At 42.0% G+C, this 21,618-nt stretch overlaps 1 protein-coding gene across 1 annotated transcript in view; it reads right to left on the minus strand.

Moving 5' to 3' along the window:
* Positions 1-3,825: 3,825 nt before the first annotated feature.
* The window catches only part of LOC109139602 (potassium channel subfamily K member 10), a 116,177-nt gene continuing 98,384 nt past the window's right edge, over positions 3,826-21,618 (minus strand). Inside the window, exons 2-5 of the mRNA XM_027275700.1 lie at positions 20,717-20,834; positions 8,761-8,921; positions 8,206-8,398; positions 3,826-4,567 (exon numbers count right to left, since the gene is read on the minus strand). Coding sequence (XP_027131501.1) covers positions 4,383-4,567; positions 8,206-8,398; positions 8,761-8,921; positions 20,717-20,834 — 657 coding nt within the window. The 3' untranslated portion in view covers positions 3,826-4,382. The remainder of the gene's footprint in view (positions 4,568-8,205; positions 8,399-8,760; positions 8,922-20,716; positions 20,835-21,618) is intronic.

Consider the following 21,618-nt stretch of genomic DNA (forward strand, 5'->3'; position numbering starts at 1 on the left):
CTTGCTGCGCATCAGCGCTAACATGCTTATAATAACATGCTAATGTTAATTGCTACTGGTAACATGCTAATGCTGATAATGTTAATGGTAATTCCTAATGCAACAGCGTTAAAATGCTAATGCTAACATGCTAATGTTAACATGCTAATGGTAATTGCTAGCGCATCAGAGCATTCAGCGCTAACATGCTAATGTTAACATGCCAATGTTAATTGCTAATGTTAACATGGTAATGTTAACATGCTAATGTTAACTGCTAGCGCATCAGCGTTAACATGCTAATGTTAACATGCTAATGCTGACATGCTAATGTTAACTGCTAGCGCATCAGCATTAACATGCTAATGCTAACATGTTAATGCTAACATGCTAATGCTAACATGCTAATGTTAACTGCTAGCGCATCAGTGTTAACATGCTAATGTTAACATGCTAATGCTAACATGCTAGCGCATCAGCGTTAACATGCTAATGCTAAAATGCTAATGTTAACATGCTACCATGCTAATGCTAATTGCTAGTATGTAAGCGCTAGCTGCTCCTGTGTCTAAATAAACATGTTAAAAATGACTATTTGAGGTGTGCTTTTTGGATACAGACCCCCAGCAACAGCCCACTCGTCACTCTAAAATTTCTTTTCTTACTGAATTTGCTGAGCAGTGTCAGTAATAATGCATGGGGACGACAGGGCCAGAGTCACGCACACTCAAAATTTCTTTAGAAATTTTTCTAGTTATTATTATTAGTGACACTCGTCAACTATTGTTCTTCTGCATGTTTCATGGTATTATTATTCATTTTCCGCCCTTTTTCGAACATTAATGCAGCCCGCAGCGGTGAGAGGACCCCAACAAATTATATATCAAAACGTGCGTCTTGATCCCGAATCGAGTGCTATTACTTTTCTAAGAGATTCGCGTGTTTTTCGCGAATTTATTCTGGAAAAACTGCGAAAAATTTCCCATAGGGAATGAATGGGGAGGCCTGAAAAAAAGTACATTTATGTAAAACGATCAGGAAGGGCACGCGATGCCCCCAGTTATGTCGGTTCAATGATTGGAAATACGGTTTGGTCAGCAGTCCTTCCTTTTCGAGAGGAGTTCTCAGCATTTTCTATCAGTCTCTAACTGACATTCTAACAGGTTCAAAACTGCTCCCCTGATTACATTGGTCCTGGTTGCTTGGCAACCTCAGGCTGCTTGAAGGAAGGGGGGGGGAGGGCCACCAGAAGCCGAGCGGCAGCCATTTTAGTAGTTCTTGGCACTTAATTTGAACTTGTCTGTCTAAAATGGCAGACAGAGACAGCAGAGCAGCTAGCTCGTTAACATGTTAATGATAATTACCATTAGCCACTAGGAATTAAATACATGCTAATGTTAACATGGTAATGCCAACATGGTAATGTTAATTGCTAGCCCATCAGCGCTAACATGCAAATGTTAACATGCTAATGCTAACATGCTGGTGTAACCCAGATAAAAAAACATGTGCATTAAAAGGTATATTTCATTGTGCATTAAAAACAGACAGACAGATAATTAAGCTAAAAAATGTGTTAAATGTATTAATTTCATATCTAAAAAAAAAAGAGAATATGTGAGTTAAAAGACTGTCAAATTCATGAAGAAAAGATATTTTGTGGTTTTTCATGTGGAAAAAACTAGGGGAACTTTAATTTGAAAGGGATGAGTTGTGGTCCCGGTCTGTCTACAGTCGGAGGAGCAGACGCAGTCTGTAATCCCACCTGACGCAGGTTCACTTTTCGCTAAAGCCTCTAGAAGGAGCAAGAGGAAGCATGTTCTGGACACGGTCTTATGTCACGAAACGGAGAAAACAGAAAAGTGGATAAACTGGAAAAAAGTGTTAAAAACTCGGAAAAAACCAAAGGAGGAATCTCCCCGGACGCCACGACCTGCAGGAGTGCAGTTGGAGGATTCGCTCGGGTGAAGAATCGCAGCGGTGAGAGATCGTCCTGCTGTGCTAATGCTAAATGCTAAAACGCTAATTCTACAAGCTAAACGGCTAACTCCGTGAGCTAACCACTAGCCTCAATGCTAATCGGAGCGCTAGCTCCGGGGCTAATCAGCACTGCTAGTCACACCAAGTATTGATGAAAAGCTCTGATGTAACAATTTTGTCTAGCTTTTACTTGAGTTATGGTGTGCTATTGTGTGACTGTGACCATATTTGTTTATTTTAAGCACATAAGTTATGGTTTCTTACTGTGAACATTACAAGAGTTTACATTTGGTTATTTGTGATAATTGATATGTTAATTGCTATGTAAATAGCATATATATATATATGTGATGGTACTGTTAGAAAAATAATCATTTGGTATCATAATATACTTATAATTATTTACCTTTTGCTACTGAGAAATTGTGATCTTATTTTGCAGTCAAGTTTAGTTAAAGCACTTATTCTCTACAGAATATAGAGACAATTTAAAGTGATTCATAGTTTAAAGATCTGAGAAATTGAAGAATATGTTCTGATCCTACTTATTGTAGGTCAGGTTTTAAGGAACCCTTGGATTTCGATAGAGCCTGTCTGGAGGACGGAGCCAGAGAGAGATGCTGATGGCGAGCCGGACCCTGGAGGATCGTAGACGTACACGCGGAATTGAATCCTTTTGCTCACTTTTACACATACACACACACACCCACACAATCGTGTGGCTGGACTGACACCTAAAGGGTGCAGATATAGTGAAGTGAACAGAACAATAAGAAAAAACACGCGCAGCTGCGAAAACTTTTTATTTTGTTTATTATTTTCTATACCTACCCAGGTAAGGCTGTTGTATGTATTTCATGTGGTTTATTATTCTCCCCAGCTTCATATTAAAAGGGGAGCATTGTTCTCATTAACAAAAAGAGCCACAGTGTTGTGTCGTTCATGTGCATCGGTTGGTTACACCTGGGCTTGAATTTAAATCTTCTGTTTCTTATTCTGGCCATTAGTTCAAGTTATTATTATCATTACTAATACTTTTCTGCTTCAGAAGGGTTACACTAATATTAACTGTTAGCCCATCAGCGTTAACATGCTAATGCTAACATGCTAATGCTAACATGCTAATGTTAACATGCTAATGCTAACATGCTAATGCTAACTGCTAGTCCATCATCGTTAACATGTTAATGCTAAAATGCTAATGCTAACATGCTAATGCTAACTGCTACCTAAAAATGCTAATGTTAATTGCTAGCACGTGAGTGCTAGCTGCTCCTGTGTCTAAATAAACATGTTAAAAATGACTGTTTGAGGTGTGCTTTTTGGATACAGACCCCCAGCAACAGCCCACTCGTCACTCTCAAAATTTCTTTTCTAGTCTGCTGAGCAGTGTCAGTAATAATGCATGGGGACGGGGCCAGAGTCAGGCACACTCAAAATTTCTTTAGAAATTTTTCTAGTTGAGTGTGCGTGCAAGGCGCACACTATATGTTATCCACCGCGCTTATTGAGTGCCCCTGAAGGGCTCCCACACTATTGTTATCCTACATCTTTATTATTATTTTCTTCTTAATTAACATTAGCATGTTAGCATTTGCATGTTAACATTAACATGTTAGCGCTGATGCGGTGATGCGCTAGCAATTAACATTAGCATGTTAATGGTGATGCGTTGATGCGCTAGCAATTAACATTAGCATGTTGGCATTAGAATATTAACATTAGCATGTATTTAATCCTAGTGGCTAATGTTAATTAACATTAGCATGTTAACATTATCATGTTAGTAATTAACATGTACTTAATTCCTAGTGGCTAATGTTAATTAGCAGTAATTTTAGCATTGGTCGCTAATGTTAGCAAATAGCATGTCTTTACAGCTAGCGCTAACGCGCTGATGTAATTAAAAAAACTACAGGTGGTTGTATCTACAACCTACACATAAAGCAGAACAAAAAAGAGGGGAAAAGGGAGACAAACGTAAAGAAAAGAGACGTACAGAACGTGTGATGCTCCAGTTGTTTGAAAATGAGGGACAGAAGTGGACCAAGGCTGCAAAGGAGAAAAAAGAAAAAGGCATGGAAGAAATAGGAAAAACAGCCAAGCAAACAGAAAAACTAATGGCTGAAGTTAATACACCTTTCTCACATGCGGACCCAGAGAAGAAACCTCCACCTTATGAAAAGAAAGTGGAACTTTATCCTCAGCTCCCAGTGATTAGTCAAGAAGGAAGCTATCGGATTATGGATGACGAGGACAGAATACTTGAATTTGGACAAGCTGACACCACCATAAAGATGTATCCAAGTTCAAAAAGCAAGAAGAGAACAACACGACTGGAAACAAAAGGAGGATTGAGGATCAGGAGGACAAACTTTAGAGATAACACTGATCAGAGTGACTCAGAGGGAAACTTTGGGTGGCTATGACCCTGCAGTTAGGCGGATACTGGCTAGAGCGGAAAAGAAAGGGGACAAGACATCAAGGAAAAAGGACTTGCAAAAAGGAGATGATAGCTCCAATAAAAGTGAGGATGGAGATAGTGATGAAAACTGGGGGAGTAAAGGTGCTTCAGCTTCGAGAGGATTTTTCCCGGGCACATCCAGCACTAGAATTGAAGAAGATAGACAGAGAGTGGTAAGAGACATTGAAGAAAGCATAGATGACTGCATCTCAAGTTTGCTTGGAACTCCCAGCCCTGATCGCCAAAGAGCGTTGGAGGAGCAATTGGAAGAGCTGCAGATACAGAAAAAAGAGTTACAGAAGAAGAGCTCCCTGAGATAAGCTATGAGATATGCACTGCGTTCAAGAAAAGAGGAGAAGGTTGATCAAATCTGTCATTATCCGAGGAGTATAAGCCCTGGCAGAGCACAGATTTGTCAGACATACTTGAGAAGTTACCTACTCTGCAGGATGGAGCATATCCTTGGATTTCAAAGCTGGAAGAAATCATGGTAGGAACACACATTGCCATGGGAGATGTTAAGAAACTGTTGGCTAGCCTTCTTGGGGTCACAGGTATGGAGGAAATCCTGCAGAAAGCAGGACTCAATCGATATATGGGGACTACAGTGATTGACTCAGAGCTGTTCGCCGCACATAGAGGTCTAATGTGGACAGCATTGAGAGAAACATTTCCAACACACGTTCATCCTGATGATATCTTTATTGAGCCACTGGGACCAGAGGAGAATCCAAGAGCCTATGTGTCAAGAGCTCATCAAACATGGAGAAATGTTACAGGAAACAACCCGGACCTGAACCAAATGGAGCAGTCAATTTTGAGAGCTAAAATACAAAATTGACTGCCTCTGCCAGTGAGGAGCAAACTGGCAGAAGTAGTTGGTTTAGGAAGTATGGCTAAAGGTGTTTATACAGACCATATAGCCCATCAAGTGGAGCTATACAGGAAAAAGGAACATGATCAGAAGGAGCAAGATCAAGAAACTCTCAGAAAACTTAATCAGATACAACTGGTGGACAATAAGAAGAAGGACAAGAAACAGGCTGTAGTCATACAGAGTCAGCCTCAGTTAAATCAACCTTTGTCACCAAACCAGGTTTCGCTACAAGTGCCTCAGCCACTTTCGCTGGTTTCACACCCACAGCCAGTTTCTGGTTAACCGCAGATCTGGAGAGGAAGAGGTCAATGAAATTTTGGAAGAGGAAGAGGAGGAAGGTTTAATCCATACTTTCAACAGTCTTCTAAAGTGTGTTATAAATGTGGACAGTTTGATCATTTTGCCCGTGAGTGTAACAGGGCAGGAGAAACTTAAGAGGAAATTTCAGTGGAGGATTTTGGGGCCAATCAAGACCACCCAGGATTCTACGGGTCTTTGGAGGAATCATGAGGGGCTGATAATAGCTCCTCCAGACCTGTTAGGGCTAATGATTCAGGAGGCACATGGGTCAGCTCATGTTGCAAGGGGGGAAGTTAGAAGAAAGATTACGAAGGAATATGGATTTTGGGCACCATGTCTGCTTGAAAAGATTGACTATGTTATAGGCAGGTGTACAATCTGTCTGAAAAACAATGTACGAAGGGGTGTGATCCACCTGGTCACATTCCGACTCCAAGGGGTCCCATGCGTGAGCTAGTAGTGGACTTTGTTCATATGATAAGACCAGTTGAAGGTAAGAGGTACATGTTGTTGATTGTTGTAGATCGATTTTTACAATGGCCTGAAGCTTGTCCAACCAAGCAGAAGGACGCTCAGTCAGTTGCCAAGATCTTGCCAAAGATTTTGTGTAGAGAGGTCGAAGGCAGGTGGGGGCTTTCAGATTGGATATCTTTAGACAATGGCAAAGAGTTTGTTGACAAAACAGTAAAATTGATTTTGCAAAAATTGGGAATCAAACAACATCTTGGTGCAGTCTATCATCCGCAGAGCCAAGGAATGTGTGAAAAAATTAATAGGGTCTTGAAAAATCTAATTCGAATTTGAGCACACAGGTTTGAATTGGGTAGTAGCACTGTTTGGGTTCACATACAATGGAAAATTTTATGAGTATGAGAGATTGCCACAAGGGTTCAAACATAGCCCACACATCTTCAGTGTTGAAGGATGATTTGGCGGGAATGGATCAAATTTAATGAGAACTGTTATTCAATACGTGGATGATATTATCATTTGTTCACCAGATGAAGAAACATGTCATAAGGACCGAATGAAACTGTTACAGATACTGGCTGAGAAGGGGCATAAGGTTTCTCAGAAGAAGCTGCAGTATTTTCGGGAGAAAGTAGTTTATTTGGGTAAAACAGTAACACAGGGACAGCATAGTTAAACATGAATAAGTCTGGCTGAGGGAAATGAGAATGTTCTTGAATGAAGAAGAGAAAAGAGTTAAGATGGATAAAGCTTTGGAACTGAAATAGATTGTCAAAGCAAGATGATAAACTCCATAAACTTTCTGTATAAGTTTGTGTGATATCTTGCTCAAAGGCGGACGACAGATGGTGAAAACCAAGTGAGTTTAAACGATGGAAAAGAGTACGTAGGGGAAGAGAGACAAATATAGAAGGTTTTTGTATGTGTGCACAAGATGCTTATGATATTGAGATGGGTTGGTGTAGTGATGACACACTGGTCCAAAATGCCAGGGCCGATTTTTTGTCCCAGTCCGCCCATGGCTATAAGGGTGGTTGATGATTTAAGGATCCCAAGCTGTTAGAGGGATTCAGGAACTCTAATAAGGACAATCAAAATGGATGAATAACTCTGGACTCTGAACAAGGACATTGTGAAAATGTTCAGAGTAAACATCATCTCTTTTATGCTGGGAATTGACGCTGTGGAGGAACTGCAAGCCAAGTTCTGGTTCTGGTGTTTAGAAAAATAAATACATATATAATAACAAAAAAAAAATGGAAAATGAAGTAACATATATATGTATTGCATGTATGAAATGTTATTTTTGAATGGTAAGCTATACAATTTATCATGTTGAATTTATTTCATTTTTGTGGCTAATATATTGGGACCTCCGTTTTTTTTATTGCTTTTTTCGGTCCTTAAGGACATTGGGGATAGGCAGGGACAGGTCCGATGGGATGACTAGCCTAAAGGTGGATATTGTTTTGATTTTATTTGCTGAGGTTTCCATATGTATTTGCTTAATATGATATAATTATATAGACTGAATAAAATTCCTTCTTTTAATTGGATTGGAGCACTATATGTGGCCGCCTGAGGCAGAGGGGTCGTGAAAGAATTTTCCTGTCTAGATTGTTGGAAGGATATTTCAGGAAAGATGGCTGCCAGACAGGTTTTTCGCTTTCACACTCAATTAAATTGCTCTATTGTTAAGGTTATGTTGGAGGAATTATCATTTTTGCTAACAACATAAACATGTATGTTGATATTCTAGGTGGGGTATCCTTCTCTTATCTATCTGTGCCTCTGATTTAACTTATTTTTATTGCATGTCTTGGGGTGAGTTATTTTGATTGTATGTTTTGGGGGCATAACGTACCATATATAAGGGCTTGTCCCGCATAGATCAGGAGAGTCTCATCATTCAGCCAGAGGTTCTCCAAGTAATGTTTTCCTTGTTACGATACTGAACTTATTGTAATAAATTTGTTATACAACTAAGATAGTGTCAGCTGAGTTTTTCTTCAAACATCTTCAACTGCATCAGCACCGAATATACGACAATGTATTCATCAGTGACTAATAATATGTAAGAAATAAAACAAGTCAGGCAATTTCATTCATGATTACTATGAATAAGCCCTCTTACCTGCTACGTAGTCTCCTATTCCAACTGTTGTCAGAGTGATGACAACAAAATATGTTGACTCCAGAGCAGTCCAGCCCTCAATGTGTTTAAAGATCACAGCTGGGATGGTAACAAACAAGATGCAGCCAGCCAGGATGAAGAGGAGGGTAGAGGCCACACGGATTTTAGTCTGACTTATCTGGTTGTGTTTATTCTGTGAGAGAAAGCCAAATCCACACAAAGTATTAGCAATGTAAGCCATAAGGACACATCTATTTTTTAAGCATTTTCTGATTGCATTTTGACTCTTCTGTGTCGACCTACATTGCAGGTCTCCAGTGACTGAAGTCTTAGCTTAACACTCTAATCATCCCTCTTGTCAGTATTCACATCAAGAAATCCACAAGACCACTGGGTAAAGTTATATCAAAAGTTTATATCAACTCAAGAGTTCAGTGACAGAAACTGCACACCCTTGTCCTCTTATTTTTAACCAAGTGGTCACATTAATTATATCAGTTTCATATTTTCACAAATCTGAGTCATAGATAAAAGGAAATTTATACTGACACTCACCCGGAACATTTTCTCTACTTTGGCAATGCTTTTGACAAATATGGTACCTAGCTGGTCCCCAACGCCTGCCAGGAGGAATCCAAACAACGGGATGCCAAATATTGCATAAAGAATACAGAAAATCTTCCCTCCCTCTGTACTTGGTGCAATGTTACCATATCCTAAAGGAGAAAATGAAACAAAATGGGCTTTAAAGGACTACAAGCAGCAAACAAAAGCAGCATGGTTATTTGCATATAATTACAACAGACATTGTTTTTAATTCAGCAAACATACCCCGATATTAATCTGTTATCCCTAACAGATCAGGGATTTAAAACTACATTTACTGCTCTTCTATAAGACATACATTTTCACTACCACTGACATATGTGCCATGTTTGATGAGTTTTTCAGGCACTGTTAACCACTCATGTTTTCACTCACTTCAGGTGAGTTCCTGAACCATCCCTTAGTTATGCTGCTATAGAGGCAGACTATCTATCTGTCAACTTGCCCAAGCATCCGGAGGTAAAATAACAAGAAAATTACCCTTCAGGTGGCGATGTACATGTGTTTATTAACACACATACAGCAACCAATCACTTTTCAATAATAATTGCAATCCAATATCCAATCCAACACTCTCCGATCTCAAACAAATACTCCACAACTTTCTACAACCAACAAACAATTCTTCTCCCTTTTAAACATCTTTCCTTAGTCACATGACTAAGGTAAACAATAATGGGTGTTTTTGCATATTTACATTAATATTAATAAAGCATAAATATTTACATAAATCCATAAATACAATATATACAATATAAACACCTATTTACAAACCCATATACCATTAGTAAGCACACAAAAATACATATACATGAATAAACCTATTTACATAATTAAGCAAACTCCTTTGCTCCCAATCCCTACTCACTGCTATTCTCACAGAACTATACTTAAGCGGTCATGTCCCCGGGGATCTCTTTTGCCGTGACACCCCGCCATAGGACAGAGCAGCAGGTTGTGGTAAGTTTGGGTTTACTTTGCTCAACTGACATAATTATTTCACTGTTTGTTTTCCACAGTTATCCTCGGTGTAGTTAGTCCATGTGTTTTGTGTGTGCAAACGAGTAGACTACGAGGTGGACGGGGCCCCATGTCCTGTGCCGTGTGTCTCCACCCTCGCCGGAAATGCACACATGCATCTAATCAGTCCATAAATGTCTACCAATGTTTTTTCCCTCATCTATCTTCTGGGGGACTTCCCATAATGCACTGAGCGCTTCTTTCCTCCTTTCCTCTTTCATCTGTCCATATTCATGTACCAGTAATGCCGGTAGATCCAAGACACAAGATGGTGTCACCTCAGTATGTTGGTGCATGTTGTTTGTTTTGTTTTGTGTTTTGATTCTGTCTTTTGTAGTGGTACCCGGAGCTATTTCACAAGAGAAGAGTTCATGAACATGAGGATAACAACACCAGAGGACTTGTTTCCCACTTTTCTTCTCCCTCCATTGGAAACTTTGGACATTCTGGTCAAAGGTGGAGGCGGAGGAGAGAGAAATGGGCCAGTGCGCTCGTGCGTCTTCATCAGCACAGATTTCGCACATTGGGAATATTTCTCTCCAACTTGCGTTCACTGCCCACAAACTGTAGGAATTACAACTGCTGTCGGGAAAAACAGTGACTTTTCTTCATCTGCTGTTTTGTGCTTCACGGAGAGGTGGCTGTGTGAACTGATACCGGACTCTTCAAACAGACAGAAACACAGAACTTTCTGGCGAAACTAAAGGTGTAGGAATCTGTTTCTACATCATCAGTGGTTAGTGCAATGACATGACAGTGATCCAGCAGCACTTTTTCCTGATCTGGAATCTTTCATCATAAACTGTAAGCCTTTTTATTCACCCTGTGAGTTTGTTTTATTCATTCTGGTCAGTGTTTAGGTATGCCAACATGCAGGACGCACAGCGCATGCTCGCCGACCAGATACTGTGTGTGGAGTGGACCAACCTGGACTCTTTAGTTATTGTCCTCTGTGACTTTAACAAAGGAAACCTCACAGACTCCCTAAATACAATTAAATGCCCGAACAGAGAGGAGAATATTCTGGATCACTGTTACACCACAGACAGGGATGCTGTCCCCCATGCTGCACTGGGCCACTCTGACCACTTCATGGTCCACCTGATTCCTGCGTACAGGCAGAAACTAAAGCTCTGCAAACCTGTAGTGAGGACTTCAAGGAAGTGGACCAGTGAGGCTGTGGAGGATCTCCAGGCATGTTTGGACTCTACTGACTGAGATGTGTTCAGGTGGTACACAGAGGCTGTGACATCATACATCAGCTTCCGTGAGGACTGCTGTGTACCATGTTTAGCAAGGTGGTGAAAGAGGCTAAACAACTGTACTCCAACACAAGTTCTCAGCCAACAACTCTGCGTATGTCTAGAAAGGGCTCAGGCAGATCACCAACTACAAGCCTAAAGCCCCCTACTCCATCAATGACCAATGCCTGGTCAATGACCTGAACGAGACAAGGGACAGTTCTGTAATCCCCCCCCCCACCCACCCCCCCACCCCCCCACCCCCACCCATCTCGTGATGAGAGGAATGTCAACAAACTCTTCAGGAGACAGAACCCCTAGAAAGCATTTACATCCACCTTGAAGCACTACGCTGATCAGCTTTGTTCACAGGGATGTACTTCCTGCAGCAGCTAAAGAAATTCAACCTGCCAAATACAATGATGGTGCACTTCTACACCTCCATCATTGAGTCCATCCTCACCTCCTCAAACAAGAGAGAGATGTTGCTGGTCAGAACACTCTATGGTGCCCCTGTAGAAAGTGGTGAGGATGGATGGACCGAGGTGGGCCCTCTTCAATCACCGCAGAAAGTGCAGACGCTGGTGTGCCTTTTTGACAAGGGACGAGGTGTGCAGGTCCCAGGACAGGTTGTCAGCCACATGAACATGATGTTCAGGGCCAAGTTGTTTGTCCTGCACCAGTCTGCGAAGAGTTTCACCTCCTCCCTATATGCCCTCTACTCACTGTCCTTGATAAGATCCACCACTGTTGAGTCGTCTGCATACTTTATGATGTAATTGGTGCTGGAGTGTGCACAACAGTCATGGGTCATCAGTGTGAAGAGATGAGAAGACGGCTGAAAACACATTCCTGCGGGGAGCCAGTACTGAGACATGGTGGTGGATGTGTTGTTGCCTACCCGCACAAACTGGGGCCTGTCAGTGAGGAAGTCCAGTATCCAGTTACACAGAGGAGAACTTATGCCCAGTGCCTCTGAGCCCAGCTTGTTGACCAGATGCTGGGGGATTATGGTGTTAAATGCTGAGCTAAAATCGACAAACAACATGCACAGAAGAGTAGTCTTGTTCTCCAGGTGTTCGAAGCTCAAGTGAAGTGCAGTGGATATGGCATCCTCAGTGGAGCGGTTTGAGCCTGCAGCTTTCTGTGGTTTGATTTTCCTTAGCACCCAGTGGACATCTACTGGGTCTAGACTCAGCACCTGATTGTTCTGCTGTGGAGTGGCTTTCCTCACTGGTGTGGTGTTTAGTGCCTCAAACCTTCCAAAGTAGTTGTTGAGGTTGTTAAGGAAATCCATGCTGTCTTCACAGGACTAGGGAACAGTCTTGTAATCCATGACAGCCTGGATTCCCTGCCACAGCCTCCTGGTGTCACTATGGTCATGAAAGTGTCCCCGGATTTTTTGTCCATGGGCTCTCCTTGCTGATCTGATTGCTTTGTTCATATCAGCTCTTGCAGACCTGAGGGCAGTTCTATCACCTAATTTGAAGGCAGAGTTCCAGGCTTTAAGCAGGGCCTGACCTCTGTCCTCATCCATGGCTTCTGGTTTGCACGGACCGTGATGTTTTTTGTGACACAGACATCGTCCATACATTTAATGTAGCCACAAGGGGGCAAAAGCCAGTGTCTAATTGTGCCGGTCTTAAGCCCAGATAAATACAGAGGGTTGTGTCAGCAAGGGAATCCGACATAAAACTTGCCAAATCAAACATGCAAATCGAATCTATGACTTTCATACCGGATCGGTCGAGGCCCGGGTTAACAATGACCGCCATCGGTGCTGTTCACCTACAGGGTGCCGGTGGAAATTGGACTACTGTTGGTCGAAGAAGGAGAGGAGGAAGGCGTGTTCGTAGGAAGAGGGAGAAGAGGAAAACCAAGAGTCTAGGACTGAGAGTAGGGACTTTAAATGTTGGAACTATGACAAGGAAAAGGTAGAGAGTTGGTTGATGCAGAGGAGGAAAGTAGACATACTGTGTGTCCAGGAGACCAGGTGGATAGGTAGCAAGGCTAGAAGCTTAGGAGCAGGGTTCAAATTGTTCTATCATGGTGTAGATAGGAAGAGAAATGGAGTAGGAGTCATCTTGAAGGAGGAGTTTGTTATGCGTGTACTGGAGGTAAAAAGAGTGTCCGACAGAGTGATGAGTCTGAAGCTAGAAATCAAAGGTGTGATGTTCAATGTTGTTAGTGGGTATGCTCCAGGTAGGATGTGAGCTGGAGGAGAAGTAGAAATTCTGGTTGGACCTTGATGAAGTGATGCAGAGCATCCCTAGAAGTGAGAGAGTTGTCATTGGTGCAGACTTAAATGGACATGTGGGTGCAGGAAACAGAGATGATGAGGAGGTGATGGGCAGGTTTGGTATCCAGGAGAGGAACGCAGAAGGACAGATGGTGGTTGATTTTGCAAAAAGGATGGAAATGGCTGTAGTCAATACTTTCTTTCAGAAGAGGCAGGAACATAGGGTGACCTATTAGAGTGGAGGTAGGAGCACACAGGTAGACTACATCTTGTGTAGACGGTGTAATCTGAAGGAGATCAGTGACTGCAAAGTAGTGGTAGGTGAGAGTGTAGCCAGACAGCATAGGATGGTGGTGTGTAGGATGACACTGGTGGTGAGGAATATGAAGAGGGCAAAGGCAGAGCAGAGGACGAATTGGTAGAAGCTGAAAAAGGAAGAGTGTTGCATGACTTTTAGGAAGGAGTTGAGACAGGCTCTGGGTGGTCAGGAGGTGCTTCCAAACGACTGGACAACTACAGCTAATGTGATCAGGGAGACAGGTAGGAGTGTACTTGGTGTGTCATCTGGAAGGAAAGTAGATAAGGAGACTTGGTGGTGGAATGAGGAGGTGAAGGAGTGTGTACGGAGAAAGAGGTTAGCTAAGAAGAAGTGGGACACTGAGAGGACTGAAGAGAGTAGACAGGAGTACAGGGAGATGCAGCATAAGGTGAGAGTTGAAGTGGCAAAGGCCAAACAAGGAGCTTACGATGACTTGTATGCTAGGTTGGACAGTAAGGAGGGAGAGACTGATCTATACAGGTTGGCAAGGCAGAGAGACAGAGATGGGAAGGACGTGCAGCAGTCTAGGATGATTAAGGATAGGGATGGAAGTGTACTGACAGGTGCCAGTAGTGTTATGGGAAGATGGAAAGAGTACTTTGAAGAGTTGATGAATGAGGAAAATGAGAGAGAACGAAGAGCAGAAGAGGTGACTGTTGTGGACCAGGAAGTAGCAAAGATTAGTGAGGATGAAGTGAGGAGGGCATTGAAGAGGATGAAGAGTGGAAAGGCACTCGGCCCTGATGATATACCTGTGGAGGTATGGAAGTGTCTAGGAGAGATGGCAGTACATTTTTTGACTGGGTTGTTCAACAGGATCTTAGATAGTGAGAAGATGCTAGAGGAATGGAGGATAAGTGTGATGGTGCCCATTTTTAAGAACAAGGGAGTTGTGGCAACTACAGAGGAATAAAGCTGATGAGCCATACAACGAAGTTATGGGAAAGAGTAGTTGAAGCTAGACTAAGGGCAGAAGTGAGCATTTGTGAGCAGCAGTATGGTTTCATGCCAAAAAAGATACAGATAGATAGATAGATAGATAGATAGATAGATAGATAGATAGATAGATAGATAGATAGATAGATAGATAGATAGATAGATAGATAGATATACTTTATTTATCCCAAGCTGGAAAATTATAGTGCAGCAGCAGCATTACACAAAGTGACAAGTGACAACAAAGAATAAAAATATACTATAAAGCAAAATATACATAATAAAATATCAAAAAAGCAATAGTAAATACGATAAAATAAAATAAAATATATTGTACAGATGCAGTATTTGCTTTGAGGATGTTGACAGAGAAGTACAGAGAAGGTCAGAGGGAGCTGCACTGTGTCTTTGTAGATCTGGAAAAAGCTTATGACAGGGTGCCCAGAGAGGAACTGTGGTATTGTATGAGGAAGTCTGGAGTGACAGAGAAGTATGTTAGAGCGGTGCAGGACATGTATGAGGGCTGTAAGACAGTGGTGAGGTGTGCTGTAGGTGTGACAGAGGAGATCGAGGTGGAAATGGGACTGCATCAGGGATCAGCTCTGAGCCCCTTCTTGTTCGCTATGGTGATGGATAGGCTGACAGACAAGGTTAGACAGGAATCTCCATGGACTATGATGTTTGCAGATGACATTGTGATCTGTAGTGAGAGCAGGGAACAGGTGGAGGAGAAGCTAGAGAGGTGGAGGTTCGCCCTGGAAAGGGGAGGAATGAAGGTTAGCCTCAGCAAGACGGAGTACATGTGTGTGAATGAGAGGCACCCAAGTGGAGGAGTGAGGTTACAGAGAGAAGAGATAAAGAAGGTGGAGGATTTTAAGTATTGTCAAGTAAATTGAGATCCCTGATCTGCTGACACAACAAAGGAGTTAATTTAATAATCTGGGGGACTTTCCGGTATGGCCAGCAATGGCATAAACCGTTGGACATTCAGGCATTTTCCATTTTGAGTTGGACAATTGGGGACTTTCCGTCTGAGTATGTGAGTAATGCATAAAGATAAAAATGAGCTAAACTAGAGTGTGATTAATGATGATTCTGTGTTTGAACAATGTAAAAATAAAAAATGTTGAAATGAATGTAATCATGAGAAAAGTGTGATTATAACTCAAATTTTGATTCTGAGTACTAGAGATTGTGAAATTATTGTAACAACTAGTAGTTAGGATGATAATCATAACTAAATCATGCTGAGAGGTTGGGCCAGGAAATCTTAAGCAACTGGACCGGAGGGGGAGTGAGAGGAAGGAGATAAATGAAGCAAACAGGAAACAACTAGATGGACAAACATGGAGGATGGACTGTGACGATTGCCGCCTAATATGGTTGGAATCTGGCAAGTGAGTCATTGTAGCCTGATAGGGGGGAATCCAACGAGCGGAAAGTATAAGAGCCACTGCACAACGGAGATTGTGGTTATCCTCGTCAGCCGGCGCCCGAGTTCGAGACGTGCTGGACGACTGACCACATCGGAGCACTGAATCTTCGGACTTAGACTCTAAACTACAGAGAAGGAACAGACGAACAGCTCAACATTGCAAGAGAAGAATTTGGTGAGCTACAGCCGTCAAGAGGGAGCCGTGCCAAGGAGGATTAACCACCCCCAACCGGCTGTGGGTCTCGACTGGACCAACCGGGATTCTTTTCGTGTTCATCCTGCTGATAAAAGACTGTGGACATCGGGGACTCTCCGGGCTTTGGACAAAGCCAGGGACTCTCGACAAAATCCAACAGTTACGGCAGTTGTGAAAGGATTGGATCGAAAGGCCGTCGCTTCACCCTTTCCCTTCCTCTCTCCAAATTGGTGTTATACTAGAGTAAGCAGGGTAGACATGCGGATGAAGGCAGTTAGAAGCTAGGCAAATCTCCTCGCCACCAGCTTAAACAGTCCTCTATACTGTCCCGAGAGGGGCTTGAGGATCGGACCCGACGGAGAGCTGGACCTGTACCACCTGAACATTGGTGACTCGGGATCTAACAGTATTTACGGTCAACAGTCCAGACCAATGGAGAGTGTGGAAAAGAGGTGAAGAAGCGTGTGCAGGCAGGTTGGAACGGGTGGAGAAAAGTGTCAGGTGTGATGTGTGATAGAAGAGTTTCAGCTAAAATGAAAGGAAAGGTGTACAAAACTGTGGTGAGACCAGCGATGGGTTTGGTCTAGAGACAGTGCCACTGAGGAAAAGACAGGAGGCAGAGTTGGAGGTAGCAGAGATGAAGATGCTGAGGTTCTCTTTGGGAGTGACCAAGATGGATAGGATCAGGAATGAGTACATCAGAGGGACAGCACATGTTAGAGGTTTTGGAGATAAAGTCAGAGAGGCCAGATTGAGATGGTTTGGATATGTGCAGAGGAGAGATAGTGAATACATTGGTAGAAGGATGCTGAGTTTTGAACTGCCAGACAGGAGGCCTAGAGGAAGACCAAAGAGGAGGTTTTTGGATGCAGTGAAAGAGGACATGAAGATAGTTGGTGTGAGAGAAGAGGATGCAGAAGACAGGGTTAGATGGAGGCAACTGATACGCTGTGGGAACCCCTGAAGGGAAAAGCCGAAAGGAGAAGAAGAAGAGACATCATCCATACATTTCAGTCCATCTCAGATGAGTTCTGACCCAGTGAAGTTGGCAGCGTTCTGGATGTTTTTTTATGATATATGGCATTAGCTTTGTAAGGTAAAGTCTTAACTTGGATTTGTAAATGAAGTGACAAACTTTTGTTTTTCCTAAGCCCATTTTAAATGCAGTGATGTCTGCAGGAATGAAGGTCAACAGTCATTTAATGTTTTTGTTAATTGAGGAGAATAAGAACAACCCCAGGTTTCTCTTCAGCACTGTAGCCAGGCTAACAGAGAATCACAGCTCTACTGAACCATCTATTCCTTTAGGTCTAAGTAGCAATGACTTCATGAGCTTCTTTAATGATAAGATTATAACTATTAGAGACAAAATCCATCACCTCTTGCCCTCAACAGGCACTTATCTGCATTCTGATACAGCAAGTTTTGAAACAGCTGTAAAACCTGTTATGTATTTAGACTGTTTTTCTCCCATCGACCTTCATCAAATAACTTTAATCATTTCTGCAGCTAAGCCGTCAACCTGTCTCTTAGACTCCATCCCAACCAGGCTGCTCAAGGATGTTTTACCTGTAGTTAGTAATTCGTTATTGGATATGATTAATCTGTCTTTATTATCAGGATATGTACCACAGTCCTTTAAGGTAGCTGTAATTAAACCTCTTCTTAAAAAGCCCGCTCTAGACCCAGAGGTCTTAGCCAACTACAGACCGATATCAAACCTTCCCTTTCTGTCTAAGATACTTGAGAAAGCTGTAGCTAATCAGCTGTGTGACTTTCTCCATAACAATAGTCTATTTGAAGATTTTCAGTCAGGATTTAGAGTGCATCATAGCACAGAGACCGCATTAGTCAAAGTTACAAATGACCTCCTAATGGCATCAGACAAAGGACTCATCTCTGTACTTGTCTTGTTAGATCTTAGTGCTGCATTTGACACCATTGACCATCAAATTCTTTCACAGAGACTGGAACATCAAATTGGCATCAAAGGAACCGCCCTAATCTGGTTTAAGTCGTATTTTTTAGAACAATCTCAGTTTGTTCACGTCAATGATGAATCCTCCATGCAGACCAAAGTTTGTCATGGAGTCCCACAAGGTTCTGTACTTGGACCACTTCTATTCAGTTTATATATGCTTCCTTTAGGGAACATTATTAGGAATCACTCTATCAATTTTCATTGTTATGCTGACGACACCCAATTATATTTATCGATCAAGCCTGATGCAACCAATCAGTTAACTAAACTCCAAGCATGCCTTAAGGATATAAAAAGTTGGATGACCTACAATTTTTTGATGTTAAATTCAGACAAAACTGAAGTTCTTGTAATTGGACCCAAACACCTCAGAAACTCTCTTTCTAGAGACTTAGTTACTTTAGATGGGATCACCCTGGCCTCCAGCTCCACTGTAAAGAATCTTGGAGTTGTTTTTGATCAGGATTTGTCCTTTAACGTCCACATAAAACAAATTTCGAGGACTGCATTCTTCCACTTACGTAACATCACTAAAATCAGACGCATTGTCTCTCAGGTGGATGCAGAAAAACTAGTCCATGCATTTGTTACTTCAAGCCTGGACTATTGTAACTCTTTGTTATCAGGCTGCTCCAATAAGTCTCTTAGGACTTTGCAGTTAATTCAGAATGCTGCTGCACGTGTTCTGACAGGAACCAAGATCAGAGATCACATCTCTCCCATTTTGGCTTCCTTGCATTGGCTACCTATTAAATCTAGAATAGAATTTAAATTCTTCTTCTTACTTACAAAGCTCTTCATGGTCAGGCACCATCGTATCTAAAAGAGCTCATAATACCTTACCACCCCTCTAGAACACTGCGCTCTCAGGACGCTGGGTTCCTTGTGGTTCCTATAGTTTCCAAAAGTAGATTGGGAGCCAGAGCTTTCAGCTATCAGGCTCCTCTTCTGTGGAACAAACTACCCCCCCCCCCCCCCCCCCCCCCTCTCTCTCTATATCTCTCTCCATCTCTCCATCTGTGGACATGTCTCATTAATGCATGTTACTAACCAAACTTCCCTGTAGTTTCTGTGCTCTGTCGTCCAGCAGGTTCTCGTGGATCGTGGCTGCTGCTGTGATCCTGCACGACGTCCACTACATATATTATTACTGTCATTATTACTACCATATCTGTTACTGTAATCATTTTTATCATTCATTGTGATTCATTGTCATTTTGTCAGTTATTGTAATTGTACAATATGTTTGTGTTAATTTGTCCTGTACACGTGACATCCATTGCACGTCTGTCCGTCCTGGGAGAGGGATCCCTCCTCTGTGGCTCTTCCTGAGGTTTCTTCTACATTTTTTTCCCTGTTAAAGGTTTTTTGTGGGCAAGTTTTTCCTCACTCGAACCGAGGGTCTAAGGACAGAGGGTGTCACTCCCTGTACAGATTGTAAAGCCCTCTGAGGCAATTGTACTTTGTGACTTTGGGCTATACAAATAAAATTGATTTGATTTGATTGATTTGTTGTTTTTCAGCCTTGCTTACATGCAGAGATTTTTTCAAATTCTCTAAAAGTTTTAATGAGTTTATCCTCAGGTGTTGTTTTCCACTTTCCTTCTCCCACAACTGGAAATTTTGAACATTCTGGCCAAAGGTGGCTCACCTTTGCTCATACAGAACTGTTGGGAAGTCGAGTCTTTTACTGACTCAGATCACTTAGTACTTAGTAGTTAGTACACACAGTAATTTTTTTTTAGTCATTTCGTTCATTTTGTTAATTTTAACTAGTGCTGTATCCGTCTTGTGGCCAATGTAAATGTGACAAATGAACGAAAGAACGATCTGTATGAACAAACTGTTGTGCTTACTGCTTGCCACACAGCCTGAGCGGCCTGTCACGTGACGTATGAACGAAAGACCAATCCATATGAACGAACTGTAGTGCTTAGTGCTCCTCCTTCAAATTGATGACGACTTCCTTCACAGCTGGTAAACACCTGGCAAGTACCTACTGACTTTAGGACCTTCTGACCTCAGCTCTCACCAGCCACCTCAACAGTCGGGGTTTTGAACATAGCTCACTTGGTTCCATGCCTCCCCCCAAGATGCATAGAAAAATCTTCTATACATCTATCCTAGAACAGGGACAAATACAATCACTATTGTACTTGGAATTTTTAGCTCAGGACAAACAAAAGAACAAATAATTAATGGCATAAATTAGTGGATATATGGTGGAGTATAGGGGGCAGCTCTGGCTAAGGAGGTAGAGTGGGCCATCCACTAATCATATGATTTATGGTTTGATTGTCAAAATGTCCTTGGGAAAGATACTGAAACCTAAATAGGTCCCAAAGGCTGTGCCACCTGTGTTTGAATGTGTGTATGAATGTGTATGAGTATGTAGTGTTAAAGCGCCTTGAATAATCATAAGACTAGAAAGGCACTATATAAGTACAATCCATTTACCAAGTTTTGAATGGCCAGCACCCAATGCAACATAGATTCCCTACACTGAATTACCATTGAGTCATACCATAATCACAGTACCTATGGTCGTGATGACAGTTCCAGCAAAGAAGAAGGCACTTCCTAGATCCCAGTGGCTGGAGTTGTAGGAGGTATCACCGATGGGATTCACTCCGGCATTCACAGCCTCCACAGAATGCTTGGAAGAGAAGTAGATACAGAGGCACATAAGAAATGCTTGATCTTTCACTAGTTGCTAAGGATTCTTTCTTACTATGCTAAAGACATAACAAACTCTCCGCTCTTCAGTTTCTGCTGGGGGACAGTTTTCACTCCTGAATACTATCAACTAGTCTTTCTTCAAGAAAGATTAAGACCAGGTGCTCATTCAGAGCTGTGTGGCTAGAAATATTTATGCAGCCATGCAGACATTATAACCTGACATACATTCATGGTGGTTATTCTGTTGATTGCACTCATGCCACTGCCTTTTGCTGATGCACCTCATCTGACTTTAATGCATCTCCTTTTGGACAACTTTAGAATTTTTTTTTTTTTTTGCTTTGCCAGACTGACATAACACTGCTAAGTAGTTATTATTGTAAGGTTTAGAAGTAAAGTTAATTCATATTTTACAGTTGGATTGTGGCTACACCAAGATTGGGTATGGGTTGAGCCTGCTGCTATCATCATTATTGCTACGTTTAGTCATATCTCTATTAGTTTATAGTTATTTTATTGCTACTGTACCTCAGTCTCTCTCTCTGTATCTATATAAATAAAATTGAATTGGTACAGAAACATGATTTCAGTTTAGTTTTCTGCTGTGGAAACATAGCTGCTCATGCAACATATGCTGCCAGGCTGTAACAGAAATCTAAACACCTGTCAGATGAGCAGAACACTGGCTGGTCACTTGCAAAGAAATGCAGCACAGCAGTGAATTTGACAGCAGTCGACAGGGACACTCTCATTACAGATCT

This window comes from Larimichthys crocea, unplaced genomic scaffold (genome assembly GCF_000972845.2).
Source record: "Larimichthys crocea isolate SSNF unplaced genomic scaffold, L_crocea_2.0 scaffold151, whole genome shotgun sequence".
NCBI classification, from domain to species: Eukaryota; Metazoa; Chordata; class Actinopteri; family Sciaenidae; genus Larimichthys; species Larimichthys crocea.